This window comes from Netta rufina (genome assembly GCF_964035555.1).
Source record: "Netta rufina genome assembly, chromosome: 10".
In the NCBI taxonomy this organism is placed as follows: domain Eukaryota; kingdom Metazoa; phylum Chordata; class Aves; order Anseriformes; family Anatidae; genus Netta; species Netta rufina.
Genome location: NC_140133.1, coordinates 21,396,218 through 21,413,234, shown reverse-complemented (window position 1 = coordinate 21,413,234; position 17,017 = coordinate 21,396,218). Strand labels below are relative to the sequence as shown.

At 42.7% G+C, this 17,017-nt stretch overlaps 1 protein-coding gene across 1 annotated transcript in view; it reads right to left on the bottom strand.

Moving 5' to 3' along the window:
• ITPR1 (inositol 1,4,5-trisphosphate receptor type 1) overlaps positions 1 to 17,017 on the bottom strand; it is a 163,617-nt gene that overhangs the window by 80,157 nt on the left and 66,443 nt on the right. Inside the window, exons 25-37 of the mRNA XM_084293035.1 lie at positions 15,489 to 15,547; positions 14,092 to 14,253; positions 13,821 to 13,991; positions 12,673 to 12,738; positions 11,644 to 11,781; positions 9,963 to 10,088; positions 9,405 to 9,605; positions 7,647 to 7,898; positions 6,997 to 7,122; positions 6,154 to 6,282; positions 2,301 to 2,421; positions 1,482 to 1,666; positions 645 to 793 (exon numbers count right to left, since the gene is read on the bottom strand). Coding sequence (XP_084149161.1) covers positions 645 to 793; positions 1,482 to 1,666; positions 2,301 to 2,421; positions 6,154 to 6,282; positions 6,997 to 7,122; positions 7,647 to 7,898; positions 9,405 to 9,605; positions 9,963 to 10,088; positions 11,644 to 11,781; positions 12,673 to 12,738; positions 13,821 to 13,991; positions 14,092 to 14,253; positions 15,489 to 15,547 — 1,885 coding nt within the window. The remainder of the gene's footprint in view (positions 1 to 644; positions 794 to 1,481; positions 1,667 to 2,300; positions 2,422 to 6,153; positions 6,283 to 6,996; positions 7,123 to 7,646; positions 7,899 to 9,404; positions 9,606 to 9,962; positions 10,089 to 11,643; positions 11,782 to 12,672; positions 12,739 to 13,820; positions 13,992 to 14,091; positions 14,254 to 15,488; positions 15,548 to 17,017) is intronic.

The window sequence follows — 17,017 nt, the reverse complement described above, 5'->3', positions numbered from 1 at the left end:
TTTAAGACTTGATGATCCTCCAGAACAAACATGAAGAAGAAAACCGTTCCACACGCTATTTTGTTAAAAACACACTGAGAGTCCGTGATTGTGCAATTAGAAATCCACTCTGCCCGGCCTTTGTTACTCAGTTACCCAGCTTCCCTCAGCCCTGTGCACAATCCACCTCTTCGGGAGGTGATCTGAGAACCGGGATTCTGCTCTGAATTGCCCTCGAAATGACCCTGTAATCTTTCCTTTCCCTTCACTCCAGATTTGGGCACAAGGTAGGTGATGCATGTGATAACAATTGATTTTGACATAGCTCCCCAGCATTAAGTGCTACAAGGACAAGTACCTCGCAAACATCATTAGGGTTGAAGGCAGGGATCAGCTCCAAATTTTATACTAATTTATATTAGCGTTCATTACATTTGTTTCCTACAGCAAATAGAGATTTTTAAGCATTTGCTATGAGAGCATATCAATTTCCCCACTCCAGTAGCTTCCCCCTACCAAAACGAGAAATTGTGTTTATCGTAGCATGAAATACCATGCTTTGTATAAAGCTGAACAAGGGCACAACTTTTTTTTTTTTGGGGGGGGGGAAAAGAGCAAAATAAAACCAAAAACCTCCAAGAAGGTCAGACTTCAAGACAGCTTACTTGCAAATGAAACCTCCACTTTCACATTTCCTCCTTGCATCTGTGTTTTCTGGGAAGAGCAGTTCAGGTCTGTGAAGCACATCTACCAGTACTGATAACTCTGCTTGGACAAGAGGACGTAAGCGATCCTCTAAAGCTGATACGATGTCCTAGAACATAACCATACAGAGAGATTCAGCAAGCATTAAACACATAGAAGTTACATACAAATTAATTTCACAAGGTGCAGAAGAGTACGACCGTCCTGCCTGGATAGTTTGGCCATGTTTTATCATTTAATAGCCTTCTTTAAAGGGGAAGTCTTTTTTATGTTTAAATATTATTTTAAGCAGAAACAGCGTGGGAACACAACCATTTCAGCGAAATGACTCCAGCTGCAACTGTGTCAACAAGGAGCCAATCATCCATTTATTTCAAGCCATGCAGCAGCTCCCAGGCATGCCCGTGGCACCTTTTGCTGTACTGAGAGGGTGGGTGTACAAGGAGCAAAGCACTGGAGGGGTGTGGCTGTGACAGTGATAATGTTCTGTCTGACAGAAGTAATGTTTTATTTCAAACTAATGGTAGAACAAGAATGTTTCAAGTACCAGTAACTTCAAATACCGTCACTTCCTAGGACAATAAAACCTCTATGTTCATGTACCGTGGACATTCAATTACCTTTCTTGATTCAACGGCTTACATTTGATTTTACACACAGTATCACGCTCAGCATCTGCTAACATTCACCATGAAGCTTTTGACTAATTCCCACTTAGTGTCTTTACTTAGTGAATTCCTCCTTTTGTGTAGATATGCAAGTGGTTATCAAAGGTGGAAGGGGTGCTGTGTAGTCACCTGTAATCTTTCAATTATGTTTCGATAATCCCTGGAGGCAGCAAGCACTGAATCTCTGCGGGCAGCATTCCTTGCAGTCATTCGCCAGTTCATTGCAGTCTTCTGTACAATATTATGAGATTTCAGGAAGAGATTGTTGACCTGACTGTCCAAGTCTACAGGAATTGCAATTGCTCGGCTTTTTGCTGCAACAAGCAAAAAAAAAATTAGTAAGAATTGATTCCTTTAGCCCATGTATTACAGGTAATGCCAGAACAAGACAAGCTCTACTCGCAATTCCTTCTACAATCTACCTCATATGCATTTTAAACAACACAACGCTCAGTGAGTGTAATGGGTCAGACCTCTCTGTAGCATTATGTTTAAAGGCTTTCACACCTCTGATCAGTTTACTGTCTTCAAATTGTACGAGCAGGAATGCATCACACACATCTCACGTGTGTTAGCATGCACCTATCCAACAGATTTGGCCTCACATCCAGTGCAAATTATTCTCTTTGCTGCTAAAAGTGGAGCAAATTAGTGGGAGGAGTGATACAAAACTCCAGATGGACCATTTCCTGGTCACAGATCAACAGGATTGCAGAGTTCTGAGGTTAATCCAAGAAAGCACTTCAGGTTACAGTGACAACATTGCTCAATAACGACAGTGTACCAGCATAAGCCTGGCTTTGTAGTATGCCTTGGCACTGAATTAGTTGCAAGCGGCCCCAGCAGGAAGCAAGCTGAACTTTATTTTTGGAAGGGTGCCATGTAAGCAGCAAATACTGGATGGCCACATTTGCAGCATATTTAGATCTGATTACATGCATTTCTTACCTACATCTGAGAGCACCCGAATGCAGCTTTCCACCGATGCCTTCTGGCTTGGCATTAGCCAGTTGCAATGGTACACTCTGAACACGCCTTGTAGCAACTGAACGAACACAGGCTGCCGAGTCTAGAACACAAGGTTAGAGAAAAATCAAACTCATTGCATCATATTGGGATGTATCAGCATCAACCTGAGGTAACACCGGTTTCCAGCTCCAGCCCTGACTTTTTGCACAGCAGTCACTTCTAACTGGTCTGCATCCACTCGTTAGACAACTTCATGCTGTAGACAGCGTATCTACCACACAATCAGCAACTGAATGGAAAGGGTGGGAACGAGGGCTGGATGGGAAATATTAAATAGACAGCTTCTAAAGCATAGAGCTTTAGTAATTGAAGCCTGACTAAGCAAAGGAAATAAGCAGTAATCTTCACCTGTTTAATCAAGAGTTATCAGCAAACGTGGCATCGAGATTCTTCTCTTAGCGCTGACCAGCAGCTGACTCAATAGTCCACAGGTAAATGGGACTTTGCTCCTGGCCAAACACCAGCACAGCAACAGAGTTGAAAACTCATTGCAAATATTAGCCGGTATCTAATTTACTGAAGAAACCAGCTGTGCATTTGTTATTTTGGATATAGGTAGTAGTTAGTGGTAAATACTATGGCTGCTAGGGATCGGCCAAAATTCAGGTGTGGTTTTTAGCCCTGTACTTGCAAGGTGATCTCCCACTGCAGATAGGTCAGCTATTCCAGCACACACAAGCTCTGTTCTTTTGTCTTTGCAAGACTCCAACTACATTGACCAGAACTCCCTGTTTGGTTTTGTACAGCAATTAGTAGAATAATTCATTTATTTTACCTGTATTTTAAATATTTCAAATGACCCGAGATTGAGAAGGAATACCCACGTCCCTGTGCCTATTAGCTATTCCATGTTTCTATCAGCTAAGTGAACTACACCACAGTGCAAAGCCCACAAGACTGAAGAACACCAGTGAAAAAATACCTCTTTTATTCTGGTCAAGACTGATGTCTGTTTGTAAGAAAAAAGTGGAGTTAGAGGAAAAAGCCAAATCTATTAGGTAATTAAATCCATTAAATTAATTCATTTAATAACACCATTATGAAATGTACAAAAGGAGAATCAAAATTCAAGAACCAAAAATTACTACGAGGCAAATACCCATTATCCTTTCTAGAAATAAGCCAAACATCAAAAACATGGCAGACAGCAGCATTCTCCAAGGCACTGAAAATACCTGCACTTTTGGACTTCAGCCACTGACATAGTCCTTCCAGTTCATTTTTAAAGACATGTCAGTCTAAAAAGCTTCAAAGATGTTTCATTTGCTTAAACTAGGTCCATAAATCAAGTAAGAAATGTATTCCATGTCCCACATCTCTCTGACTACATTTGTGAAGGAAGGCCTCAGGCAGGAGCACCCTTAGGAGGCAAACAGGCTAAACAGTACTTCTTAAAGAGGAAAGTTTGGGGGCAGCTGTTCTTTGAAAAGACATATTTATGTTCTCCTAATTTTATATTATTTGAACTTTATGATAGATGTACAAGGTGTTCCCTGAACAAGCAAGGCTGGTCCTGACTCAAGGGAGGTACAACTTAAGTCCAACGAGCCATAACATGAAAGAGCATGAGACAAGAAGAGGCTCGCATGAGAAGAAACAAGATGACAAGGTGTAGCAGAAAGAACGGGGAGCGACTGAATCCAAAGGCAAAACAAAGTTGAATGGCAAAGGTCACTCCTGGAGACAGTGGCACATGATCAGGTAAAAGCAGCCGCAGGCAGCCCTGCAGGATCTCAGATGTGAGTGCAAAATCCCACCTGGAGGAGTTAGGTACACCCAGCAGGCAGTCCAATGGGATGTACTCAGGTGGGAGAGCTCCTGGTTATGTGCAAGAGTCTTGACAGGCAGAAAAAGGTAGAGAAACAGAGCTTTTAACTTACAGAGGAAAAACGTAGGATAAGACAAAGACAGAGCAATCAACTGAGATGGTGAAGAAGAATTATTTCATCCTGTTAGAGGGAGAGAATGAGAAACTAAAGAAAACCCGTTGGCGTATAAAGTTAAGGGCTAAAATATGATGGTAAGGAAGTGTATTCAAATGTTGTACACTCAAAGATGACAATTAAGGGTATGACAGCAAGGTAACACAGTCCAGAGGGAAGAGTAGAAGGACAGAGCCCTGGGGGACAAGGCTAACCACTCATCTCAATTTCTCATTTTCTTCTGATGAAATTGTGACAAGCTATCACGAAAGCTGATACCACGGTAGCTGCTGACATTTTGAAAGTCATATGAAGAGCAGATCAACTGCTGGACTGCTCAGACTTGCACAAGTGAAGACAACCCTAATAAAGCTGCTCAGCCCAAACACAGCTGCTGCAGCCCTCTGTGCTCTCGCAGGCAAAGCACACAGTTTGGCAGTTTAAGAGTATTTGAGTCAACCTCAAATGCTGCTCTGTTGCTTTCAATGCGAGCATCTTCTTGCCTGAATAAGGAGGGATAGCTCCTAGAGGCAGGCCTCTTGAATATAAAGCAGTTGGTTAGGTGAGGCTGGAAACTGGTCACCCAGACACAGGCTGGGTACGCATCCTGCTTCACGGAGGGCAGGGTCAGCGGGAGAAAAGAACGAGCTCACTGCTAATACTGAGCAGAGAGAACTCTCCATCTGATAGAGTCATGCAGCATTTTTATGTACATTTTCCTGGAGGGCTGCAGTCACCCAGGCAGCACACCATGATCCAAAGGGTTCGCATAAGTTCCTTGATGAGGGACTGACACGGCAAATTGCCAGGTGCCCTTTATGGCTGCTTTTGGGAACCAGATGCTTCCTAACCTGCTGCCAGTTGCATTCAATTACAAACCTGGAGTCTGCACTTTGAACAACTGCCTTTGGCATGATGAAGCTGCATCAAGTTTCACCAATTACCATATTAAAACTTGATAGAGCAGCCAGGCACCTGACCACTCCACCCACACTCCTCCCAAGAAGTTATTTATGAATAAAAGAATGATGTTATCATTGTGCTGCAATACAAATATTATGGCAATGTCCTGACACTGCTGTTCTGCTGTGGAAATCTGTCACTTCACGAATGTTCCAAGCTTCTCCTCCACACTTCCCAGATTTTTGTGCAAGATCAGAAGTTACTCAGCTTAATAGAACAAGAACTCTTGGATTGTATTTGTTGTTTTACTTTTTAAAGGAAATTAGAATCCTTTTATAAAAACATGCTGTCTTTGTACCCTCTGTAACGCAACACCCTCTACCCTACCTGGAAGGCTTGCCAGCAAAGTTGTTTTATTTTTATTTTCATTCTTCAAGGTGCTTAGGAGAACTCCTTCCTGCTGTGCAACTGCTTTAACACTGCTAGAGAGCTGGCATGCCCAAAGCAAAATTGTTTGCCCTCCTACACCTGCCCACATCACCTTCAGCTGTATTCAGATAACTGACAGCAAAGAGGGCCTGACCCCTCAGATATAACTGGAATACAAAACATGGTTAAAACCTTCATTGCCTTACATGCACTGTGATTTTCTCACCCTGAACCTAACAATGACATGTGGGCCTTTTGGAGAGAATTTCTACGTGGTCTCAATGGCAGTACAGAACTGAATTTACTGACGAAGCTGTGACAGCTTCCACAGAAAATGATTGTAATCTGATATACAAATCTTTCAATTTCTACAGCAAAGAAAACCACAAACATTTTGGTCACAAAGAATGCATTTGACCCACCACGTGCCTCTTTTTAACTGGTAATAGAACCAAAGTGGAATTAGCATCAGTGCATTGACAATACATCTTCACTCTTATGTCTCTACGTTTTCCTACCTGCAAAGTAGTGCTCTGATCAGAGAACGGGGAACTGAAGAAAGTGGTGACTATACTCATCACTATTTCTGTAACGTACTTCTCCAATATGGAGTCAGCATGCTTTCTGTCGCTGGTGTTGTTACAAGCCTGCAAGGTAATTCATTATTGGATCAGAAACAGTTCAACCAAGGTAGTCTAAGATGTGCTACAGACTGGAGTTTTTGATTTTCTATCAGCCTAGTCAGTGCAATTCCTTGTCACAACAATATTTATGATACTGGTATCTTTGTATTTCTAGCACATGCATAGGCAGAAGCTCAACGCTGTTATTGTTTTAACGAGTTTTAATGTGTTGGCATATAGCTTGTTCAAGAGGGAGGGGAAGAAAGAGTACCTTAGAGGAAAGAAACTGGTAGGGTCGGGAGGACTGAGGTGTAATGCTTTCGTATGGGGAAATACTTGGAATCCCAGGCAAAAAGCCACATGGACAAACAAATGCCAAGCTTGGAAAATATTTGTCCTGACCTGCCAAAAAAACATTGACTATTGCTCGGGAAGAAGTTAACTATCACAGCCAGAATAAGCAAGCCAGGTGGCAGAACAGAAAAAGGCATTAGACAAAGGAGTAGGGTGTGGGGCTTTTCTGATTTTTTTTAAAGGAAAATATTAATGCGTTCCATGGAATATGACTAATGAAATCCACAGGCACAAGGGAAGAGGCAAATATAAATATGAAGCAGCACAGCAGTTAGGGCACTTACTGTCTTGATGCAGCACTGCTATGTCTTATTTTTACTGCTATATACCAGATAGGTTAATTTAAACTTTCTGAATTCAGTTCCCAGATACAGAAATCATTACCCGACAGATGTCAACCAGGAAGTTCTCAAATAGCTTCCACATATGATTACTGGTGTAAATCTCTTTCATTTCTACTTCTGTGTCCACATAGCAATGATTCAAGAAGTTGATGTATGCAATTTTAACCTAAAAGTGGAGAAAAAAATACCATTAAAAAACTTGAATGGTATCATGAATGGATATAATGTCACATTAAAACTGCTATAAGTCATCTGCAGCTCAACTACTTCTTTTTATTTAAGCACTGGTGAAATTTAATGCCATGAATAGAAAGACACCATCCAATAAAAAACACTGGGATTACTGCAGACAAAATGTCAGCATAATATTCATTTCCAGTTCTGCAGAACCATCTGTTCAAGGTTAGCAGCATACTCCATAAACCTCTCTGCCTCTAGAACCCTATAAAAGAAGTACAGCATCCCATCCCCATTTTAAGGGCAAGGAAACAAATATGAAAGGATTAACTTAGCTATTTACTGGGGTTATCTATGGCAAAACCAGGGAAGGAATGTAATTTCCCAACTCCCAAGTACTGCTCACCTACCCCACCAGCTTTCCCAGGCAAGAGACTCAACATCACATCTCTCTCACCCAAAATCAGTACATTTCAAATACATACAAGGCCAGTGCCTCCAAACAGCCCTCACCTCAGGTATGCAATCCTCGTGGGTTACTACCCTAACAATGTCATCCAGAGGAAGAAGGGAATTGCATTTTATTTCTGTGTAGACATTTTTGCCTTCCGTGCACACAGCGAGCAGTTCGACTAAGTGGATGTGGTACATCAGCGGGCTGTTTTCATCCATCCGATCTCTTTCTGATCTCATCATCTGCACCAAAGTCTGGAAGGAGGCCCTGTCATTGTAGAACACCAGGACGTCTTCCCCTGCATTCACCAGCTAACAAGAAAGAAAAACACCCCATTAGCAGATCAAAGCCTGGGCATCTCCCCACAGCATCCTCCCCCAGTCTGTGGGCTGACAGTCACAGTGAAAATCCCGATTTGCTATTCCTTGGAAACTTAAGAAGCGCAGCCACCAAGTCAGCTGGACATTCCTCTTGTGCTCTCCTTCATGGGGCAGATGGCTCAAGTATGACACTTTCTCGTAAAGAATTTACCACTTCTAAACTGCTGAAGAACTTCAAAGTCAGTCCAACTGACTGCCTAGACAGAAGTTTTGCCAAGAAGCTTGTGACTTTCCATTGTGCTTTTTTATTTCGCGTACATTGCCTCAGCTGACTTTTTCATACAGAGAGCTGTAGCCGCACCATTTTGTTCAGAGCAACGCCTCGGGGGCATGCTGGATGGGAGGGCTGCAGGGCCCAGTAATTCCACCCTGCTGAACAAACATCAATTTTCCAGCGCTAGCAAGTGACATGTTAAGTCACACACTGAAGATTTCTACCAATTTCACATTTTAGATCTGGATGGCCAGATTTCCAGAGTAGCTCAGACCTCCTGTAACTCCACGAAGGAAATGACAGCAAGCAGGCTGACCCCTACTCAGGGGCTGAGCCTCTTAGCATGCAACTGTAGGATCAGAGATACCCTACCACGTAGGGCTTGTGGCAATCAGCTAGATAAAATGCAGAAGGCAACCCCTTCTTCCTCAGCAGCTGCTGATCCCTGTTAAAGCTAAGTGCTGAGCATCTTCACAAACATAACTCCACGTTGGAAAGCTCACAGAACCACTTTTGAACTGAGCTACAAACTATGGAAGACCTCTGATCAGTCTAGTAAAACTGACACACACACAAGCCAGAGCTTGAGAAATCTGATCCTTGGGCTCCCCCTGCCGAGGAGGCCAATAAAAATGCCAGACATGCAAACAGACTGTCAAACTGATCACCTACAATATCCCACTTAAAGGGACTTATTTACCCTTTTATTACCTCTCCTATCCTGACATCCTTATTTCAGTTACCTACACACCTAAATTGCTGAAGACCCTCAGTCTTTTCCTCCTTAGCACTTACCAAGACTTACATGTTCAGCTGTTTAAGATACAAAGAAATTCTCATCAAATTATTCTATTATCATGGTAAAATTTTCCTTCTCCATTAGAACATTGAAATTAAACTATTTTTCTTATTGCCAATTTTCCTGTGGAAAGGCAGCTTTCCTTCAAACCAAGCCTGCCTATATACTGCTTTGTAGAAGCCTGGAAAATAACTTGCAAATACCATTAGTAACTAACCACTCTTTATATCTGTAGGTGAAGAGCTCAGAACGCTTTTGGTCACAAGAAGTCTATGCTTTCTGGTAGCTGTATGCTCTTTTTGCATTGTGAGAGCTAACTGTCAGCTTCTTGGCAGTCCCAGAAGCGAGAGGATCAATTTGTCGTTTTCACCAAATGGTATGTGAAAACTTCTGTTCAGACCTCGCAAATCTCTGCAGCTCTCACCTCAGCCATTACCATATCTTGGCATTTCTTAATGAATTTTCCTTCCGCCTTGACAATTGTCTGCAGGAACTTTATGTACTGAACGTTTCTGCCATGTGTTTCTATACAGTGGACAAAGTGCTGAACGACGCGTTCATTAATCTCACTGCAAAGCTGGAAGTTGTTCATGAAAATGTGCTGCATTGTCACTGCTTCCAGAATCTAATGAAGGGGATAAAACAAAGCAAGAAATTAGAAAGTAAACAAACCACCAAATCCACAGAGAGGTCAGGATGAAGTCAACACTCCTGCAGGGTTCAGGACTGAACCAAACATTTCTGAGGACCTAATATTTCAACACATTGGCTTGTATCTAAGGCTATTTTTTCAGTCCACTTCAGCCTCTTGAACTTTCTTCACTGAAATGGTCCTAAACAAAATTTCAAGGCTTTAGAAGGAAAATAAAACGTGACCCCTTCAACCAGTCTTGCATCAGAACAGGCCCAGAGGCAATCACCAAGGACAATCCATTCTCTTTTCTTGATGGAAAAAAAAATTATGGCATGAGGTTGTTCTTACCCCTGGGTTAAGAAACAGGTTTATGTGCTTGTGCAGCAACGCCTGGTTCTGTTGGTTCCCAGCACAAAAGTTCTGCAAAAACTCGTGTGCGAGCTTCATTATCTCCTGCATCCTCGTGTCTTCAGCCTGTGATTGCATGACAAATAAGATGGGGTTAAAAAGAATCTGAAGGTTCACTTTCAGGTGAGCACTAACTAGATGAGTCTCAGCTCCAGCTCTGCAAGAGAACTGTCACGTCTCCCTCACACTCCAAAGAAAAACAAACCTCCACCCAGTTCACAGACATTAGGGATGAGTTTGGCCTGCTTCACAGTTCTAAAGATCATCAAAAATAAAGACCGTAATAGAAATTACAGTAGTTTATTCTCTAAAATTGCATACCCTATGACCAAGCCTGCCAGCAACGTGCTTTAGTCACTTTTACACTTCTGAACATACCAGTGCACTGGCCAAACCACACATCATCACCTTAGGGCTACGGAGGAAAATTGCCATGTTCTGCTGAAATGCATTTAAGCAGTGACAGATAGGTAGTTCATGGCAAAGAAGAGATGGAAAGTTATTATTGCAACAGTTAAGCCCAATTTATATTTACTGGAATCTGCACACTACTTGCATGCTTCCAAGCACAGCTCAGGAATCAGTGCCTTTCCTCTGACATCAGCGTAGATTACTGATGGTATAAAATGCAGTTTGGAAAAATTACTGTCTGATTTTATTTTTAAGGAACTTCATCTATTTCCAAAGGTGAAACACTTTCCATACTGCCTGTTCAGTAGCGTGTTCATAAGCATGGGACAGAACGGTGACAAGAGCTATCAAAGGGACTCCTTCTGCTGATTTTTTAGCAAAATATGAAGCAGGACAGTATAAAACTTAGTTTAACATTTCTCAGAGCTACTGCCTACAGTGACTGGATCTCAGAAACCTGTGGAGTTTGGAACAGATGACAGCAGAGTAAGCTGGAAAAGCTCCCTCACCTGTGCGATGATAAGTACAGGTCAGCAGTGACTAATGGGCAGCCAACGTGACGCACTCGGGGTGTGCTCCATCAGCACGATGCGGTGCTGTGCCAGCTCCAGCTGCACAGCAGCACGGTCACAGGGGGTTCCACACCATACCACGGACATTACATGGCACTCTGAGAGGGCTAATTATGAACTGCAGACCTCGTCTCGAGAGCCAGTTGGTATTTATTTATTCCTAAGAGGGAGTTTGGGACTCTGTAACTGGGAGACAGGTGTGGTGGTGGGGCGTCTGGTTCATGTCTAACTACTGGACAGACCTGCTGATAAATCCCACAGGGCAGCAGGCTCCCTCATGTCCCTTAGTGCTCCCAGGATGGCTTTCAGACAGCTACCGTGCAGCAATAGTGTCTGGCTTCCACTGACAGCTTAACTTGAAGGCAGCAAAACACACCTCCCATAGAAAGCTGAAAGTTCAGCCCTGGTCTTACCCCGAGCTACGATGGACAAACATTTCTTCAGAAATTAGTACAGAACACTACCTTCAAAGACTTTAAACAAACAAAACCTATATAGGTTTTCAATTAATTTTGATAATTTAGAATAGCTTCTTTGAATCCAGTTTAAAAAGGCAGAAGGTTCAGGAAGACGTGACAAGGTGTTAAAAATCCATCAACATAACACGAAGTAAGGCAACAGCTGTACAGAAACCCAACCTTTTCGTAAGGGATCTGCAGCAACTCGAGCACAACGGCGTGCGCGCCCATGTTCCTCAGCAGCCGCTGCTGCTGCTTCCGACTCTTCCTGACAGAGATGCCCTCCTGCACACACAGCTTGCTAAGGCGAAGCAGGATCTGGAGAAGAGACTTGCTTTAGAACTGGGTTTTATTTCAGAACATGCCAGCTCTCAGAGAGAATTAACGTCAGAACACACATCTGCATGAACCACAGCGACTCTAGGCAGCAAAATCAAGTTCTGTGGTCTCAAGATGAGGAGCAAAGACTGGGCTAAAGCCTGCCTGCTCCTGCAACAGCAGCAGAGATGCGGAAGGACCAGGCTGGAGGTGAGAGCCCTTGGGAAATGTTGGGGCAGGAGGCGGCTGCGGTGGCTGCCACCCCCTCGCCACCCTCCTGGAGACGCAGCAGCCAGGGCAGTCTTTCATCACCCTGGCACAGGCAAGGGAAGCAGTGAGGCAACAGCTCTATCATCACATCTGGTGGTTTACTGGCCTGGGCACTATCCATTTCAGCTCCAACTAGCGCTGCTCCTGTGGAACTCGGCCGTGTAAAGTGAACCTAACGTCTGGCTCCGCAGCACAGTGCCACAGAAAACCCATTACCTAAGAAGACAGCAGCGCCAATGCACGCTCTTTGTCTGGTATTTCTGAAATTAAATTTCAAGAGCCCAGAGCTTTTTGCATGTAAACTACTCGGGACAGAGCAATTTAAATAGCTTCTTGACTTGCTTACTTGCTTTATAGCCTTTAATAAAAATATTGTGTTACCATTGAAACAGCAACAAAATGTCGCGTTTCTCACTAATCCATTCTTAAGGAAAGAATACACATGTTGTGCTTATTATATTCCTGGCTTCTCATTCAAACTGGGATATGTTATTACTCAGCAAATAGTTTCCACAATGGAAGAGTGACTCAGACTTTCCTGGGTGTCTCCCTGTGACTGCAGCTCTCCAGGGCTGAGTTACTCATTTACACTTCCATTTAACTATCAAGAAACAGTTTTACCTCCTTTACTACGCGGTAGTTGTAGCTGCTAGTACTTTCAGGCTTCTGTGACTTGCTGTGACCTTCCTGTGGATAAAAATCATACAATTTATTAGCAGCTTATAGTACGCTCTTCATGAGGACTAAAATTACCGTTCTAGGCTAGTGACTGCTCTCTTCCTGGAAAGGAGCGTCATCCTTCAGTTTGCTGACAGCCTCAGAAAAACACAGTTATCCTGCCATCCCACATTGACCCCTATCACATAAAATAACATGAGGGTGGGATAATTTTAGAGATAGTAACCTCCTGTCCTTTCCTTCGCTTGTCACGTTCCATCTGTAATCCAGTCCCCACCGCAGAAAAACTTATTTTCTCTCCCCCTTTACTATCATTAAACTGTCATCGTACAGATAGCAAGAGATGCCTAACTACACACATGGAAAGTGACAAATAAATTACTTTTATGTACTTCCAATGATAAATATTCATATCCCAGGGATTATTTCTTGCATTCTCTCATCCCGTGTTTTCTATCTGATTACAGTCACACTGAGACAGGAGCATTTAGTTAGTTCTAGGCCAGATGTGCATGCCAGGGAAGTCCAGTACTATCAGGTGTGATAAAGCACCAGCACTGACCCAGTTCTTAAGCACTGCGCTCTTCTACCATTTCATAAAAATGAATACTCAAAACTGCCGTGAGAAACCAAGAAATATTCAGGGATTTTTTTAAGTCTTTTCTCTAGTGTTGTATTTTGTTTTGATACAGTGCTTTAGCACATTGTGTTCACCTCATCATTCATCACCTTCACTTGCAGACTTTTTATAAATAATAATATTCACCATACTAATAGCTACAAGTAAGTTGTAAAAAATACAGTAACCCCCATGTTATATATACAAATAATTTAACCGAAGGATATGAAAAAATCAAATGTGTTGGAAGCATGCACCCTAGTGTCCCCACTGCCCACATTCCCTGCTGCCTCTGCACAGCAGCTGGTGCCACCAGTGCCCTCCCAGAGACCGGGCACTGCTGCCCTACACACCGCTGCCTGTTCTCTCTGGGATCTGCACTGCTGGATACTTGCTGTACCCACAGTTCTGGGAGCAGTTACACTTTCAGAAAACATTAAGATACGAGTCTTGGAAAGCACAACCCAATTACCTCTTTTTTCTTGTGTTCATTTTCTCCTTGCACTCCATCCATCGCCTCGTCTGGACCCTGGCCTTTGTATACCCAAAGCTCCGATTTTTCCACAATAGACCTCAGTTGGTCCAGATCTTGTTTTATCTGCTTGTAGTTGTCAACATCTTGGCTGGTAACAAGCAGTTGAACCTTATATGAATGCAATCCATTAGTTGCACAAAAGGATTTATTTTTAAACTGCAGTATACACATTCAGATGAGGAATAATGTTCTTAATACACACACATACCTGCTTAAAAGCTTGAAGGACTTCTTGTCTCTGACTGAAGTGCCGGAAGAGCAGCTGAAGCGCCCCAGACACCAGAGGAGGGTAGTCGTGCATTGTTAAATGCAGCAAAACTCTGAGAAATGTTCTGCCACCATGGTCATCCAAGTCCAATGGGGTATTCTCCTCACTGAAAACAAAATGTAGGAATTAACTGTCGTATTGGGCTTAACATCCCAGCAGGTTATTAAGTCCAGTCTCCTGTGGTGGAAAAGTTTTTTTTCTTGTTTTGAAATAACCAAGCAATTTGTCAAATCAAATGCTACCTTAAAGTACACAGGCTTGTGTTTTTTTCTTCACATGCTGCATAATCATAAGGCTTCCAGAAATTCATTACTCATGGCTCACTCAGCATACAGTTTCTTACTTTTTCACAGACAAATTATGACTAATTATTCATCCCTATGTCAGTCTTATGCTATTGCTCAAATAGTTCTTGAGCATTCCTAATACCTTTTCTACCCACAAAATACAACCCTTCCTCAATATCACCGTTGCAAAGCTAATTATGTCAAGCACTTACAATCTTCTTCTTTGCTCTTTCCTTTGCATTTCTTTCCTGAAGATGATAGACTACCTTATTTTTTCTTTATCAGTTACTCTGAATCTTTCCCAAATTCTGCTTCCAACTCAGTCTGCACACTTGCACTGAAATTCTGGTTATTAATTCAGTAAACGAATCTCTCTCCCTCCTCATTTAACACAAGAGTTATCTCAGGTTTATAGAAAAGAACTGCAGCTCTCCAAGCAGCTTAAGGACTGTTAGAACATACACCTTCACAGGGCTTCAACACAGAGCGGGCAGAATATCAGGATAAGCTCAAGTACTTGAAGCCCGTCACTGACTCATCATCCCGTGGTCAAAGGAAGAGCATAAGCAACTCCAGGAAGAAAACGGGTACTGAAGACACAGCTTGCTAGCTTTATTCTGTCATGCACGTGAAGTCTAATGCTGCATTAAAAAAAAAAAGCATGGCTAAGTAGATACCTGTCTTAGAAGTTCCAATCCTTGCCCACACAAACTTTTCCCTAAGATTTTAAAGCAGCACTCGGCTTAGATGCGCTAATCCTCCAACTTTGCTTTCATCCTTACAAGTGAAGCAGTCCAATGAAGATCTTTTTTGACTGAAGGACCACCTGTGCCTTACTCATGGCTTTTAACTCCCATGGACATTACTTTAAGCTGTATCAAAGGCATTTCAGGAAAATGAAGCCTAAGTAATTGAGTGGGGCAGCTGTTTCCAATCTTTTCCCATTTACCACCTTGATTGCAACTGCAATCCACCTCCTTATGAGCACACTTGGGGCTGCAGCCTGGGAACTGCTGAGCTACACTTCAATTAGCACTACTGAAGTGATACTTTCCTTCCACCAAAGATCCCTTCAGCTTGTTCTTCAATATGCTCAAAGTCCAGGGCTCCTGAGAAAATAAGAACAGGCAAATATGTTACGTCAGAGTTGCACCAGAGATGTTTTTGCAGCCTAAAAACATCCTGAACTGCAAGAAGTGATGTAGGTGTAAGCAAGAGGGTCACCACCAGCTGAAAGGAGCACAGATTACTGAAGCAGTTTGCTAAGATAACAAGACAATAAATTAACCTGCCATCAGCTCACAAATTAAACTGCACAATCACTTCAGCAACATCCAGGGTTATTCTTCTTGTCTATTTTTAGATTTCACCAGCATTCTTCCAGGCCACTGATGGGAAATGTTGTCATTCCGAGGGGCCACTCACAAGACACACCGAGCTTCAGCTCAAAGCTCCAAAGCATTACGTTCAGCAGTGACAACCGTACCCCTGTGGCTCAGTTGATAGCAAGGGCTTTATATTTAACAGTGTAGGGTAAATATTATCGCATTGGCAATGACTAATCTTTCAAAATACAAAAAAAAAAGTAAAATGTGTTTGCCTTTTTTTTTTTTTCCCTGGACACTCTCAGCTACATACTGCACAAACATGCATTTCTTCCCTCTCTGCTACCCCAAAACTCCAACCAGCAGCCATGACAAAGGGCAGCTCAGTCTGAATTCCACTGGACTCAGTAATTTATGAAATAGGTAAATGAGAAGACCTGCCATTGGGCACAAGGGGCAATGAGATTAAAAGGAAATTTTGAATAAGAACCCACTGATGGTGAGTACAAAATGACAGACTACTGATGATACCAGGCCACCTTCTGTTTGCAAATGCTGAGATTGAAAGACCCAAGTGAATAATTTCATTCTCTAAAGCTATGTTCAACAACACACTGCTCCCCATCATCACCTCAGATCGTGCTGGAGCAAGCAGAAATTGATGCTCTGGAGTCACCCAAGAGCCTGCTCTGATCCCAGACTTGGAGCTCTGAATCTTTCACAACCATTTCCAAACGGAATGGAAAGAGAGCATACAGATTTAACATCTTTGCCAAAAACGTTTGCTCCCCCCTTTCCTCCAAAGTTTAGCTGACAGAAAGAGCTCTTGTGCTCCCCAACCAGCCCTGTTTTGAAGGCCTTGGCACCCTGGGGGGCTGCTGGACAGGCAGTCCAAGGAAAAAAAGTAAACATAACCCCTTTGAAGTGAGATCAAAAGAAATAGTCTGTCCTTTGAAGACTTCACATCTAAAACACATTTTTCTTATCTTTCCCTGTTATATCTAGAGATACAGTCCCCAAATCAAGCGAGAAAAACTGTTTGCTGTCTAATAAGCTGCCCTTTTAATATCCAGCGATTTTTCATGGTGCAGGTCTTAACTGCAGGATCCTTTTTCCCATGGAAAGTGGTACAGCAATTAACAGCACTACCTCTACCCAACGCACCGACTCCCCTGCTTTCAGTTAAGAACACTGGTCATCCACAGAAATACTGGCATACCCTTGTCTGTCAGCACTGAGACAGGGTAACCTCTG